This window comes from Carya illinoinensis, chromosome 14 (genome assembly GCF_018687715.1).
Source record: "Carya illinoinensis cultivar Pawnee chromosome 14, C.illinoinensisPawnee_v1, whole genome shotgun sequence".
NCBI classification, from domain to species: domain Eukaryota; kingdom Viridiplantae; phylum Streptophyta; class Magnoliopsida; order Fagales; family Juglandaceae; genus Carya; species Carya illinoinensis.
In genome coordinates, this window is record NC_056765.1 from 3,429,987 (window position 1) to 3,444,257 (window position 14,271).

Genomic DNA, 14,271 nt, shown 5'->3' on the forward strand with positions numbered 1-14,271 from the left:
ATGTAGTTTCAGAAAATTAGAGCTTTTTTACAATATGTATTTCCTCTAATGCCAAAAATTCAATTATACATCTATCTGAAGATTGAATTTCATTGGTATCTGAAGATTATGTTCTCAAAGCTGGTTGCTAAAGCAATTCTGTTCGAAAAGACTGCCGATTTCTGGTCACCGGATTTCACACGAATTTGTTCAGCTGGGTATAAGCAGCCAACGGTCATCTTTAATAGGCAATTCTTTGCTGCTTGGGTAAAACATGGATTAATGGTTCCAAAAGATACATAGATACCTCTTTTGCAAGCGCCTTCCAAAAAAGAAAGTTAAAAACACAAAGTCCTGGTATATGAACAGGGCCACAAAAAAGATAAAAGGTTTACGGCAAAATTGGACATAAAAAAAATCAGAACCCAGCTGACCCAACCAATGAGGAATATGAAGCATTTTCATCAGCCGCTGGAGTCTTCTTACCGCCATCCTTGTTTGATACTCCATCAGTCTTCTTGTAAAGTAGTCCTGTTTCCAAACCAGCCATATTGAACAATTCTAATCTTTGGTGCTTTGCCATTTCTATATCACCTTCCCAACAAGTTTCAGAAATAATATCAAGTGCTTTCTCCATATTGTCCTCCGATACAAGATTCCCATTTTGCAGGAGCACAAGGTAAACTTGTTCGGCAGAAGCTTTCCGTATCTGCGTTATAAGAAGAGTTTACTGACAGGAAAAATAGGGAACAAAACCAATAAGCAAGGTTATGGTATTTGGGTTATAACCAGAGTTAATTGAACGGAGAGGTACAGAACCATAAGAGAAAAAAGAAGGTTGTTAATTGAGTTGCTTTATAGATACTATAACCCACAGATTCTATGAAGATGTAATTCATGAAAATAAAGGAATTTTCTGCCCCCATAAAGGAAACAATGGCTTTCATGGCACATGTAAGATTCATATTGAAGGAGACTCGAAGCTGGTTACAGACAGTTATTGCCAGTGTTGATATTCCATGGACTCTTCATGACATTCTTGTATGAATTTCTATTTATAGATAGATGACCCTCTTTCATGGACTTTTGACTCTGATACAGACTGAATTTTAAACAACATGCTAATCTTTATAGGATCATCTATGGAGATATTTATGTTAAAGCTTGTGAGAAGTTTTGATTCTTTTAATTACTCTTGCCAAGGAAAATGTAGATATTTTGTGACCCCTCACAAACCTTAGGGTATCGATGGCCAAGGAAAGTGAGAAGCTGAGAGAAGGCCGGAGAGTTGATCGATTCCAACAGGGAAGCAATATATCCTAGTATTGCGATGCCTGCATATAACTTGGAGAAGTCCTTTGACCACTTCAGTTCAACTGCAAGGGAAGACAAGACACCTGTGCAGAAGGTTGTAGTATGAACCTGGACATTGAAATTTAGAGCAGGTCAATTAAAAAGGTGTTCAGAACGAGGATTTTTAACAGATTAAATATAACTAAAACATTTTTTTAAGTATACAAAATATAACTAAAACATAAGGGATCCTTAGTCAGTTATTCATGATTAATACAATGTGTGTCTCAGTACAACTGCCAAAAGGAGGTTTATGCAATTGCAGCATTTCTGCAGAGTTGGGACAAATGGATGATGGGATTATAGGCATCACCTTGGCTGCTAAGCAATTCACTTTCGTAAAAAGTCCATCCAGAGTTTTTGTTTAGATCCCCCCAACCCCACTGGTGGGCGGTCTTGAAGAGAACAAATAACATACAAGTAAACTAGTAAAAGTAAGGTCTTTTAAATAAATACATTGCTACTGATTGATGTTACCAGGAACACAGTCCACCATCATGCAGAAAAAAAATAGGCACAGGATTGCCACTGATCAATATTTCTTTGATACGGGGCAAGGCTGTACTAGATTGATTAGTAATAAGAATCTCATCAGATGATTTTGGAGGCAAGACTTTTGGCTTTCCATCAAAACTACTATGCAAAGTTTTTACTTATCAAAAAAAATTTGCAGAAGTTTTTAATTCAAAACTTAGAAATATGTTTGAAAAATACTGACCAATATAAGCACAACAAAATTCTTGATGAATGATGGTTTTTCCCACAAAACTTTGTTTCTTTAAGATTCAGGCGATTGCTTTAATTTTTGCTTTGAAAAGAAGAATTTAAAAAAGAAAACAAATAAACTACTGGGGTTTCCAAATGTAATGTTCTGGATGGGTGACATGGTTTGGATAATATAAAACAGATCACACTTGCTTTGTCACCAGCAAATCGTGGTACCCAGATCCTTGTAAATATGCTCTGGAACAGTTATTGCTGATAATATCCATGAATTATGAGATGATTTTCTAGCACTGAAATAAATTATTAAATTCACATTTTCTTATCAGCTTAAAATTTTGGGACAAGTAATAGTTTAACACAGTATTGCTATTCTAAGGCTCCTACACCACACACCATCCATATGACATAATTTGATTTGTAAGATTCAAATTTTAAATACTTATAAAAAAAATATTCAAATTTTAAAATTTATCTTCCTAATAAACTTATGCCCATGTGGATAGTGTGTAGTGTAGAGATCTTAGAATAGAGTTATTCTTTAACAATACTAACAACATCAATAAACTGGATGAGTGAACTAACCTCCATATTTAAGAGTATCTTTTTGCTGAATAGAATCTCGATCGTCTGAAATACAGAAGAGATTTATTTTTGATAAGTAAACGCAAATAAAGAAGAATTTTCATTTTATGAAAACAAAAAAAATAAATAAAAAAAAGGATGAAATGAATGTTATAAGAAAGACATTATTTTTGAGAAACAAAATGCATTAAGCACTCAGAATCTTGCTTTTATAGCGACACAAGTCTCGCTTCTTACTCCTTCATACACTTCTCTTAACCACTTAAAAATGTGTGCTCTGTAGACATTCATTCTCTCAAGGTCTTGAAATAAATGATACTCACTCTCACCCCTGCAGTGTTCTGGTCACTTTGATCCAAGCTTTCATCTCCTTGGGTAAATATTTTGAGATAGGCGATTATTATGATTCTCATGAAACGAGACAAAAGATAAAATCGTACTGCAGACAATGACTGGGTTTAAATCAGGAGACGAGATTATCTACTGGTCAGTTATTTATGTATTTTGCAGCTTGTGGTCAGTGCAAGCCACACAACAAATAGTTGGTAACTTAATTCTAGAGCACAAGTCACAGAGATGACCAGCCGTTCATTCTTATCTCTATTTTAAAAGTAAGCAGCAAAGATTTCATGTTTCCTCCAAAATGCTTCTCGGGAGATGTTACCTTCAGAGTGGGTACAATCACTCTATCACATCTTTTGTACTGTAGAAGAACCCAAAGGATGTCCTTAGATAGCATACATTCTCTGGAATTTTTCTCAACAAGTCCTTCAGTATTAGCTGATTGAAGAAACTCTAACAATGCTGTGATTGATGCCTTCCTCAGAGAATCTTGCAATCCACCAGTGGAGGTAACTAACCCAGACAGGACAGATCTACTATAACAATCAAACTGAAGTAACTGTACAAACCGTGGATATGAGACAGTGGGTACCTACAAGCAAGTAGACAGTAACCTTTCCATCAAAGAACTCAAATTACTTACCAAGTACACTGCAGAAGAAATGATCAATTTATGCTTACCCCCCATTTTAAACCTGCGTCGTTAGGGACAATTTCTTCTATCCTTTCCCTGTAAGGTATGTATGGAATATGAATTATTTCATTATACAAAATCCTTTGAAGAACCTTTGCTGCTGCTTCTCTCAGCTTATCCATCTTCTCTACAGCTTGCTTACAAATTGCTCCAACGAAGATGGAAGCAAGATTTGCATCAAAAAGTGAATGCATCTGGTTATTTTTATCTACGACAGAATTTGAAAGCTCTGATGCAGATTCTATTCCATCTGATCTTCTAGTAGAACCATTGGAATCTCCCTTACATAGGATATAGATACATCTCTCCAGGCCATCCATAGCAGCTTCACGAACCCAAGAACCCACATCACCTCTGTTATCAACAGAATAGTCATCTAGAGCTTTAAATAAACTCATCATCACTTCGTTCTTAATTAGAAGAAAAAGAGGCATGTCATCCACCCTAGACTGGATATTCAGATCTTCTCTACCCTGAATTAATGTCTCACAGACTGATACGAGTCCTTTGACAGCATTTACCCGTGCTTCAGCATCTCTATCTTCAGGGTTGTCCTGCACATTAAAAAAAATAGTTAGGTGACTCTCCCATTCATTAATTTTATAACAATACAACATTTCAATGATACTTGCACTACAAGTAGGTGCACCTCAATAACACAGGCGCTACAAAGCTTCAAAAGTACAGCCTTCCAACTCTTAGCTAATAATTCATAAGGCAAAACACCAAGTGCCAATGCAGATCCTCTTCTTAGAGCAACATTTGGATCAGTCAGCATTTGAAGGTACTTTGATACTATATCACCAACACCTCTAATGTCTTCAGCGAGCAGATATGCTTTTACAAAGTGTTTCAGAGCACTAACAGCAGCACTCTGTGCATCATAAGGAAAACAAAAATCAAGGTGTCCCACAAAATAAGTTAAGTCAATGAGCAAGATATTATACTAAAGGACAACTACCTGTATCTGAGAATTAGGATGTCTCAGATTATCACTCAGAGTATCAATCAAACTTCGTTTAATCTTTTCTGTTAATGGCAAATGAGATGAAGAGATGCATTCGATAAACCGGGAAACAGCTGAGCGCATTATCTCTCCACCCTTTCCACGATAAAGTCGTGCTTTCTCGATAGCAGGAACTACACCAGCAATTCGCTGTTGTGTATCTGTAAAAGAGAAATTTTCCAAAATCAAAACTTGTTTCTGCATTCAAGCTGAGAAAAAAAAAAAATCAAATCGCCTTTATTTATAAGCTAGAAGACCAAATATTCACCCTTTCATCCATTAAAGTATATCCCAAAAACAAAAGCACATTGTCAATTGTGAGAGGATATGGCTAAGAAGTTTTACTGGCATTCTGATTTGGATCAACCAAAATAAAATTCAAGAATGTAAGAGTACCAACCAGAGGAAAGAATATAATCACATTGATGTAGAGCCAACACAAGTTCACCAGCTGCTAAGGTTGCACCATGGCGCATGCACAAATCAGATGAGAGAGTACAAGAAATTAGTTTCTCCACTACAGAATTTGCAAAATATTCAGCGTCATATTTGACGAGAGCAGAAAGGGCCTCCGCAGCAAGCTCTCTCAAGCCTTTATCCTAACCACATCAAATATTAGTAAGTTATCTACTTTTAAATCCAACAAAATTAAAATAATGATATATTTACAATAATATGCACCAATAAATACTTATCAAAAATACATATGTAATCATGGATATTTTTTAGAATGGTAGGAAAATAAAAACGGTTAAGTTTTTAGCAAAAAGGAAGAAAAGGAACAATAAGAGCAATAGAAGTTCTTGGTCCCTACAGAAATAAAAAAGAATTTCACATTCTTCCCTCTAGAAAGGGATGATGAGTAAAATGTCTATTTATTATACAACATACTTGCCCAAGCAAATTCAAAGCAAGCATGAATAAAGGTAACTTTCAAAGAACTTCAGGTTGTTTGGGAGGAACGGAACATCAAAATAATTACCAATGATCCATCTGATGTCATGTTAATAGAATTTGAAAGGTTTTTGTCCAGGTAATGAAGACAACCATGTTCAATCTTGACCCCTCATCAGGAATCTGTTATTGGTAACAAGCTTCATATCAATAATTAGACATAGAACTCAGGATCTACTTCTTAAACCCAAGCTCGTCACCTTCCCCAAAGTATCATGACTAAATACCACTTCAAGCAAACTTGCTAATAATGACTAATAACTTTGCGGGCCAGTTTCCAATATAGTCTTTATTCAGCAAATCCTTCACAAATTAAGTGCAGTTGGGATAAAAATAAATGGACACATAAGATGAATCTATAGCAGCTTACAATCCAGATTGTTCCTCTAAAACGTTGGCTGCAGAAAGTTCATTTTAGACAAAATGGCTTGAATTTATTAATCAGGGCTAGAAAAACCATCAAGCTGGATGGGGAAAAAAGTCATACTTGTGAACTAATATTCAAGTGCTTTCTAAAATATAAAAAGTTGAAATGTATGAAAGAAGTTTAAGTTGGAGTATACCCAGTGACAGATCTTGTTATACAGCAGTTCATCCACAAACGGATAAAGATACCCCTCATATTGAGCAATTTCTACAGCAACATGTAAATACGAGTTCACTCGTGAAGAAAGTGAAAAATAATCAGCAGTGTTCACTATATCAATGCCATGTGGGTAATTCCCTTGCCTTCCAACATTCTCCTGGAAAGCAGCTGCAGCTGCTCTTCTACAGTTAACCTAAGAAGAAGTTCTGAAAATCTTTAGCAATATTGCTATCAGACAATAATGATTTCTTAAGGACAATTAAAATTATAGAACAATACAAAAATGTAATAGCAAGATTTCAGCACCTCACGGTCATAGCAAGCCACAGTTAGAAGGTGTGGACCAAATTGTTCTAGTACATTTCTCATGTCTTTGTGATAATATGCACGACCAAAGGCCCAACAAACATAGGCAGCAGCATCACGCACATGAGATCCAACACTATGCGGACCTCTTCGAATATCATAATGTAGTGCCTGTTAAAAAGAGTTATTGATCAGTTTACTGCTGCATTCTAGGTATCTTTGCGCATGGTTTTTATCTCTGACTCTTGATTATTTGGAAAATAATGTCTAAATATAAAAATCAAAGAAAAGAAGCAGTATTGAATGAGGCAAAGATGTGAAAGCTTACTAAAAAAATCACATCTCACCACTATATCAGTTTCAATCATTTAGATAAGAGATTGTTTTTGGGAGGGAAAGGAAAAGAAGAAAAATAATCAGTACCATAATAATAACTAGAACTATCAATCATACATGATGAATTGGCTAGAGGAAGCATGGAGCAGTTGAAAGCATACAAATAATCAACCATACAATTAGTACACAGTTGACAGCATGGAGCAGTGTTCCCTTATGAAATACCATGTGAAGAAGAAGAGGATAAATAACTTGGAACTAAAAAGAATTTAGCATCAAGCGAAGAAAACAAAAACTCATTTCTACTGAAATAAAGGTCACATCACCCAAGTAGTTGAAAAGAAGCTCAAATATGACACCTTCTCCCCAGAAGTAAATTTTTGCAACGTCTTACACCACAAGCTACTATGCCGGACATGAATGAGTAAATAAGAACAGGAAACCATGTTTTCAATGTACTAACTGAAACAGTATCGGTCAGGAAAACGTTCTCCAATAACATATCAAATGGAAAGAATACTGCCACAAAATGAAAAAACAAAAACTTCAAAATGACTGGTTGCAGTTTACATTTTTACAGGTACAACCTTAATGACAACAGGTACAACTTTGGGAAGACTGACAGGTAAGAGCAATCCTCTGCGTGCCAGTTCAGCCAATGCTAAGCAACCTCCATGCCATGAACCATCTCCCTGGAAATATATATAACATGCATCACAGCTCTACATCTCAAAAGGAGTGGACTATTGAATAATTTCCATTCTCACAGGGAACAAGATACAAAAGAGAGCAACTGCACCACTATACCTCGCCTGGGGAAAACAGTTCCGAGACAGATGATAGGACCTCTTCTGAAAGGGCAGATGTTAGGCGTGAAGTTATGCGGCCTATACCTTTTGCAGCAGACCAACGCACAACAGTGTCCTGCATTGCCATGCCAACAATGTCAACTTCAAACCAGCAATGCAGGTGATGAAATTAATAAATCAAACAGAAACCAATAGTGGGAAGGAGAAAAAAAGGAATACAATAACCCTATCATTGTGAATAGGTTCCCTTCTTTTCTCCTCCACTTTACAATCAAACAGGAAAAAAATTATATCCTGAATATCAAAGTTAAGGGCAGCAAATCCCGGTACTTTTCCGTTCATCCCCTCTCTATCTGTTTCTTTATGGTCCATTCGATCCTGAGTTCCCAAACAAGGTATAGGGCAATGATATTTTATCAACTGAAGATGCAGCTTGATGAAATCAACACATTCATGTCAAACCTATATTCAAGTTATGGAAATAAGAAATCCTAACAGAGAGGCTTACTGCATTCATGGCTAACTAAGAAAAAAACTGTATCTCTCACCTTACCGGTAATCTTAAAAAATCCAAAACCTAGCCCACCATATGAGGATTCATATGCAGATTCCCAGAGATATCCTGAGTCAACTCTTTTGGGAATATTCATGAAATGGATAGTCAACTAGATGGCATTGATCAGGCATGCAATGCCCTTATTCATGCCTTTTTGCAGGCATGTCATATTTCAGCTATTTTATAGCATTAATTTACCTTACACAACTTCTGAAAATTTGCTAAAACCAAGAATTAGCTTTCCACCACCAGCATTTTAAAGCTTTCAGCCATTGCTCTCCTCTTGAATAGTTTTCACCGTCTCATCCATAATTTCACCCCTTAGACTTCACTTGTAAAGAAACATGAAGTACTAGCATACATAAACTTTTTATTGCACAAGGAGGAGAACCATGATCAAAATATAACCCAAACACAAAAAGTAATACCTCCGATGAAAGATCTTAAAAAGTCTGTAGGGATACAGTATATAAAATATTTATGAGACTCACCTATCTACATTTAAAGAATTAAGATAACAAGCACCTAGATATCATCAAGGCATCATGTCAATTTTCACCATTGGAGACACTTAGCATATGGGAGAAAATAATCAAGATCACAACAGATCCTCACCCTTCAAACATACCGTATCTCTCAAGCCAGAGAGCAACATCTCAATTATCTCTTCAACAACATCTGGAACATCCATATCTTCATCTTGGATGGAATTTGACCTTTGTTCTGAGTTAGGGGAGTCTACATTTAAAGCATGACTGCCTTGATCATCTTTTTTGGATGCAGGCGCAGAAATATTCTCTCCAAATGAACTAGAAGTGCTCTGCATTGATGGTTTAGAGGGGGGGAAAAAAAGCCATTTAACAAGTAAGGTAGGGAAATCTCAAAGGAATGCAGGGCAGGCAAACAAGATACTAGCATCTTGAATATTCATATATGAAATATTATATCATGAAAAATAAGGTTTTTGAATGAGAATAACAAAATCCTTGGCACGACTAACCACATAGCGCCAAGAAGATGACCGATACGGGAGGCAAGTAAGCCCAATCCGCTGAGTTAACTTCACAAGATACTTGCGAAGTAAAGGACTCCGAGCTGCAGCACTGGACTTGATCAATACTGAGCTGTCATTCCAAACCATTGGAATCACATGAAGCAAGAGTTTTCGATCACCAGCCTGTCCATGATAAATGGTATGTAAGAGATGCGAGTACTTGAGAAGGCGGAAAATGTAGCTTCCATTGGATATAAGAATGAGACCAAAACAAAAATATCGAAACACTTGATTGAACAGATATGTGGCATCCAAACACATTAAAAAAAGATATACTTATGCAACCCTTTTCTTTCTTCTTTCTTATCTTAAACTGTATACAAAAAAAGGTTAAAAGAAAGGAACTTCTGCCAATGGAACTTCTCTGCCAACTTATGAGTGATCAAGCCGAAGCTAAAATAGTATCACAAAGCTCTGCACAGTATGTCACTGTTGTCTGTTAATTATGATGAAAGAAGTTCACAATGATGCCAAGTTAAGAGAAAATAATGATCAGATTCAGCACATTTTGTTAGCAAAGAACTCAACTGCAAACCATAACCTCTTGCCTTGCATTATTCCATCCTTGGATTTATACACATCAGCAGGTATATTGATTCATAAGTGACCCAAGAAGAAGACCATGAGTCAATAGGTATTAGGAGGGAAGAAAATCAAATGTAACCTTGCAATCCAAAGTAAACCAGCACGTAGCCACAACTCAAATTTAGCAAATGAGTTCTCTCTATACTTTTCATCATGCCCAGTTAAGAGCGTCGCCATTGAATTTCAGACACCCATGGAGAAGAAAAACCAGCCTAATTGCTTACCAATCAACTGGAGTAGGTTCCAAATTGAAAAACTTACAAGAAAATAAGCTTATTTTCTGTTCATCCAATGATAAATAGAATCATCAAGCAATAACCCCGCAAATGATTCAAATAATCTATTTAGAATCAAATGCAACAGTGAGATCGTTACATACTTTATGACAATGACTGTCATAACAATTGTATATTTTTGGACTTGGGGAAAATAATTCCTTAGCCATCATCTGTCTAAAATGTATAAGAGGAACCACTGTGAATAAATGGAATTATTGAAACGAAATGAATGAAGACCTTGAAAATGGAAGCCAATGCTTCAACAACACCAAGTAGCCGGAAGTGATCCAAGACATCATCAGTGGCCGAAGATAGGACTCCATGTGCCCATTCAACAAAGCTGAAGTAACAGAAGAATTAGGCAAGTTCATATAGAAAAATTAAATGAGTTCTTGACTTTTAAAACGATACCATTTAACTCCAGCATTCAAGCTCAACTAAAATAAACAATGGACAAGAAAATTACAACCAAACCCACCATGTAAAAAATTATAGTACATCAGCAAGATCAAATGATGATTACAAAGACTACAAATGTACAAGGAAGTGACTATAGGACCAGTGCCTTATATGTAAATATGTCCACTGGAAAGTTTCCTTTCCAAGTAGAGACAAAAGAAGAAGAATTAATCAGGCTTTTTCTCTGTGTCTGGAAATAAAAGAAGAAATGAGCCACCATTAAACTAATAGAAGAGAACCATTACTGGCAATGCTTTAAATATAGAAAATTAATCAGCAACGCAAAACTAGCTTTTTGTCAAAAACTTTGATGGTTCACTGTCTGTGTAAGACACAACATAAACAGGTTGATTTTATGCTTCAACAGCATGGGGCCCATATACATAATGATAGCTACCTGACAAAGGCCTTCGGCATATCTGGGCGCGTCAGAAGCTTAGAGAGCAGTAATCCAGCTATAGTGCGCATGGGGCCAGCATTTGAAAGGTAATCCTTACAAAATCCTAATATCCTCAGTACCAGCGGGGCCGGCTCAAGTTCCCCCAGATTACTGTTGTTTGCAATACTAGTATCAACAGTGGAGATATCGAATGGAACCAAAACAAGTATAGAAAGCCACAAAAGTACTACACATTTAGCCTCCATCTCTCCTGTACTTTCCTGCCGTAATGCTGTCAACGAATTTGTGCTATGGCACTTCTCCAATAGCGATACCGCTAGTTCCAAATCAGACACTTGATGAGGGAAAAACTTGATAACAGCCTTGTATCCGCAAACTGTGACCAGTGAATAAATAATGATGCATATAGGCTTGATTACTTCTAGGATTTCATCTGAAGCTACACCGAGTTCAATTGTTTTAGAACGGATAATGAACATCAGAGGGCAAACTATGCTCTCCAGGTACGGCTCTAGCAGTTGACCCTGTTGCTGATACTTGTCCAACTGAAAACAAGTGAACAAATGTTTGAATGTGACAAGCAAATAGCCAAAAATGTGTTCCACGACTTTTTAAAGTTCCAAAATATCTAATTCACACATAAAATAGAGATTTCAAGGAAAAATATATCAATAATGCTACTTGGCCATTTGAAATTTACCACTTAGATGGCCCTCTTGACGTGGCACCACATGGTTTATTAAAAAAATTTAAAACACAAATATAAGGGGGGGGAGGGGGGGGGGGGGGGGGGTTCGCCTGGAGTTTTAGTCTTCCTTTTTTTGTATTTTCGGAAGCCTTTTTGGTTTGAATATATTTTTTGTTTTTGTTTTTTTTTTAATAAACCACGAGGCACTGCATGGTGGTGCCACATCAAAAGAGTCATCTAAGTGGTAGTTTTAGATGGCCCAGTAGCAGTAGCAGTACTCAAAAGATATATTAAATAAAGTTATAATAACTACAAATCTGTGTCCAATCAAAGCGTCCATGGTATTCTAATATACTGTTATCACTGAATGTGGAATCCAAATACCACATACATTATATTGGCAAACCACATTCAAGCTTTAGCATAAGAATGGAGTGTTTGACGTCTTCCCCCATGGTATAGAATACACTTTTCATTCAAGTCTAGGATTTAGGAGCAAAAGGCAAAAGAAAAAAGAAAAATGCCAAAGGAAATACATTTGATCCTTGTGAGTTTGAGAAAGGAATAAAAAAATGCAAACACATCCAGCATGAATTGAGGCAGTCCAGAAGTGTGTCAGCAGCAGCAATACTTTCAAAATAAACTACAATATCAGAGGTGGAAAATAAGGATCTTAAGGTTTAGTCAAAATGAAAGATTAATTGAAAAAAATTACGAACGTGATAGAATGACAACCCAAAAATGCAGAGTCACCCTTAAGATGCAGTCTCCGATAAAAAGTATGAATATTCTAATGAGTAACTTCAAAACTAAGCCCATAAAAACAAGACATATTTTGAAACAAATGGAACCCACAAGGAACTTGCAAGGGATCTTTAAGACTTGGTCCATCTTGGGGCTCATCAATGCAGCTCTCAAAGTCTCTTTCCCTCTTTCTCTCTTCTCCATCTTCTTTTATATTATATTTTATTTTCTATCATGGTATTAAAGCCATTGGCTAACGCTAGACTCGATCCTGTGGAATATTTATTCTTCTGCTAGCTTTACCTCCTACAAAATTTTCATCGCTGTTCAATTATATATCATCTCAAATCAATGCATTTAGTGTATCTCTATTAGCTGTGAGACATTTTTATTAGGTTTTGATCTATTGTAAGCATTGTTTGAAACCCCAGATCCAATTTTGGCCTTTTGATTTTGGTCTAGTAGTTGACCAAGGCCATATATAGCCCATTGTTGGCCATAGCTCCAGATTTTATATTCCAGTTGCCAGCCACTTCATCACCAATACCATCATCTCATCAGCTATCAATTAATGAATATGAAGGCTACTACTTTCAAACTTCAAACTCAAGCTTCCAAAGTTCTCCACCTTGAGTTTGAAGGGGAATGTTGAAGATAATATCAAATCAATATTATCTTGATTTGATTTACATAATTATCAAATTACTTTGATTTGATATGATCTTGATTTGATTTCCATAATGTTTAAAATATTTACTTTATATTATCTCAATGTAATTTTCTTATAAACAGAGATATATGCCTTGTATTCAATAACAATTCAGAAAGCACAAATGTAGCTCTCAAAAAATCTCCTTCCCTCTTTCTCTCTTCTCCATCTTCTTTTATATTATAATTTATTTTCTATCAAAATGCAACAGGCTAGCTCAAATTAGAAACAACCAAAAAATCAGGCTTGATGATAGAACCCGGGAGCAAAACCCAGTTCATCTTGCAATCCTTGAAAGTACGGTAACCACAAACTCACAGAGAAGAACTCAATCCGTCCCAAAAGCATTCGAAATGGAACGAATCACAAAAAGCTCAATCCTCAAAAATCCAACACAGCTAATCCATTGCAACTTCACACGGTAAAAGTATACAAACTGATAGAATGAACTTAGAGAAAAATAGAGGGATTACAATGGATCGGATGGTGTTGACAGAGGAGGGATCGGAGACGCGGCCATTGGAAACGATGTCGAGTAGGAGGGACTTGACGAGCTTCCATTCCAGAAGGAAGTACTTCTGGAGAACCGTCTCCTTGGAATCGTGCTCGTCGTCTTCTATGTCGTACACCACCATTTCCATATCCGGCTTCTCCTCCGCCGTGCTCGCCATTCTAGACAGAGATAGAGACAGAGAGAACGACTCGTCGTCCAGAGACTAGAAAAGGAGAGAGTTGTGTGAGTGCGAGAGCGAGGGGGCTTCGCCGCTTCAGTTCCCCAACTCCCCCGCCTGGCGCCTGCTGCGTCACTCTTGAGGCCCGAGTAATATCGTTCATTTTCAAATTTCAATTCATAATTCTTTATATATATATATATATATATATATATATATTTCACTTTTATGATTTTTTTTTTTAACTCACTTTTATGATTTTTTCTCATTTTTGTTTTAATTGATAAATATAACATCTTTTATTATTCTTACATTATATTTTATTTTTTTAAAAAGTAACACAAAATTAATTAAAAAATACAATATCATTGTATTAATATAAAATAATATTAGATATAATTTTAAAATATCCAAATCAGCATATTTCCTTAAAAATACAAAAGAATATATACTA

The 14,271-nt window shown here is 36.1% G+C and overlaps 1 protein-coding gene across 1 annotated transcript; it reads right to left on the reverse strand.

The window, feature by feature from the left end:
- Positions 1-184: 184 nt before the first annotated feature.
- Positions 185-13,981, reverse strand: LOC122294239 (tubulin-folding cofactor D). The gene is made up of 17 exons (XM_043102825.1): positions 13,620-13,981; positions 11,003-11,550; positions 10,384-10,486; positions 9,230-9,406; positions 8,858-9,049; positions 7,672-7,788; positions 7,452-7,556; positions 6,529-6,699; positions 6,200-6,415; positions 5,083-5,281; positions 4,638-4,843; positions 4,326-4,550; positions 3,664-4,230; positions 3,305-3,574; positions 2,641-2,685; positions 1,216-1,401; positions 185-688 (listed from the first exon to the last, which is right to left on the reverse strand). Exons 1-17 carry the CDS (start codon positions 13,815-13,817, stop codon positions 398-400), a joined length of 3,816 nt encoding a protein of 1,271 aa, XP_042958759.1. The 5' UTR covers positions 13,818-13,981; the 3' UTR covers positions 185-397.
- Between the last annotated feature and the right edge of the window lie 290 nt (positions 13,982-14,271).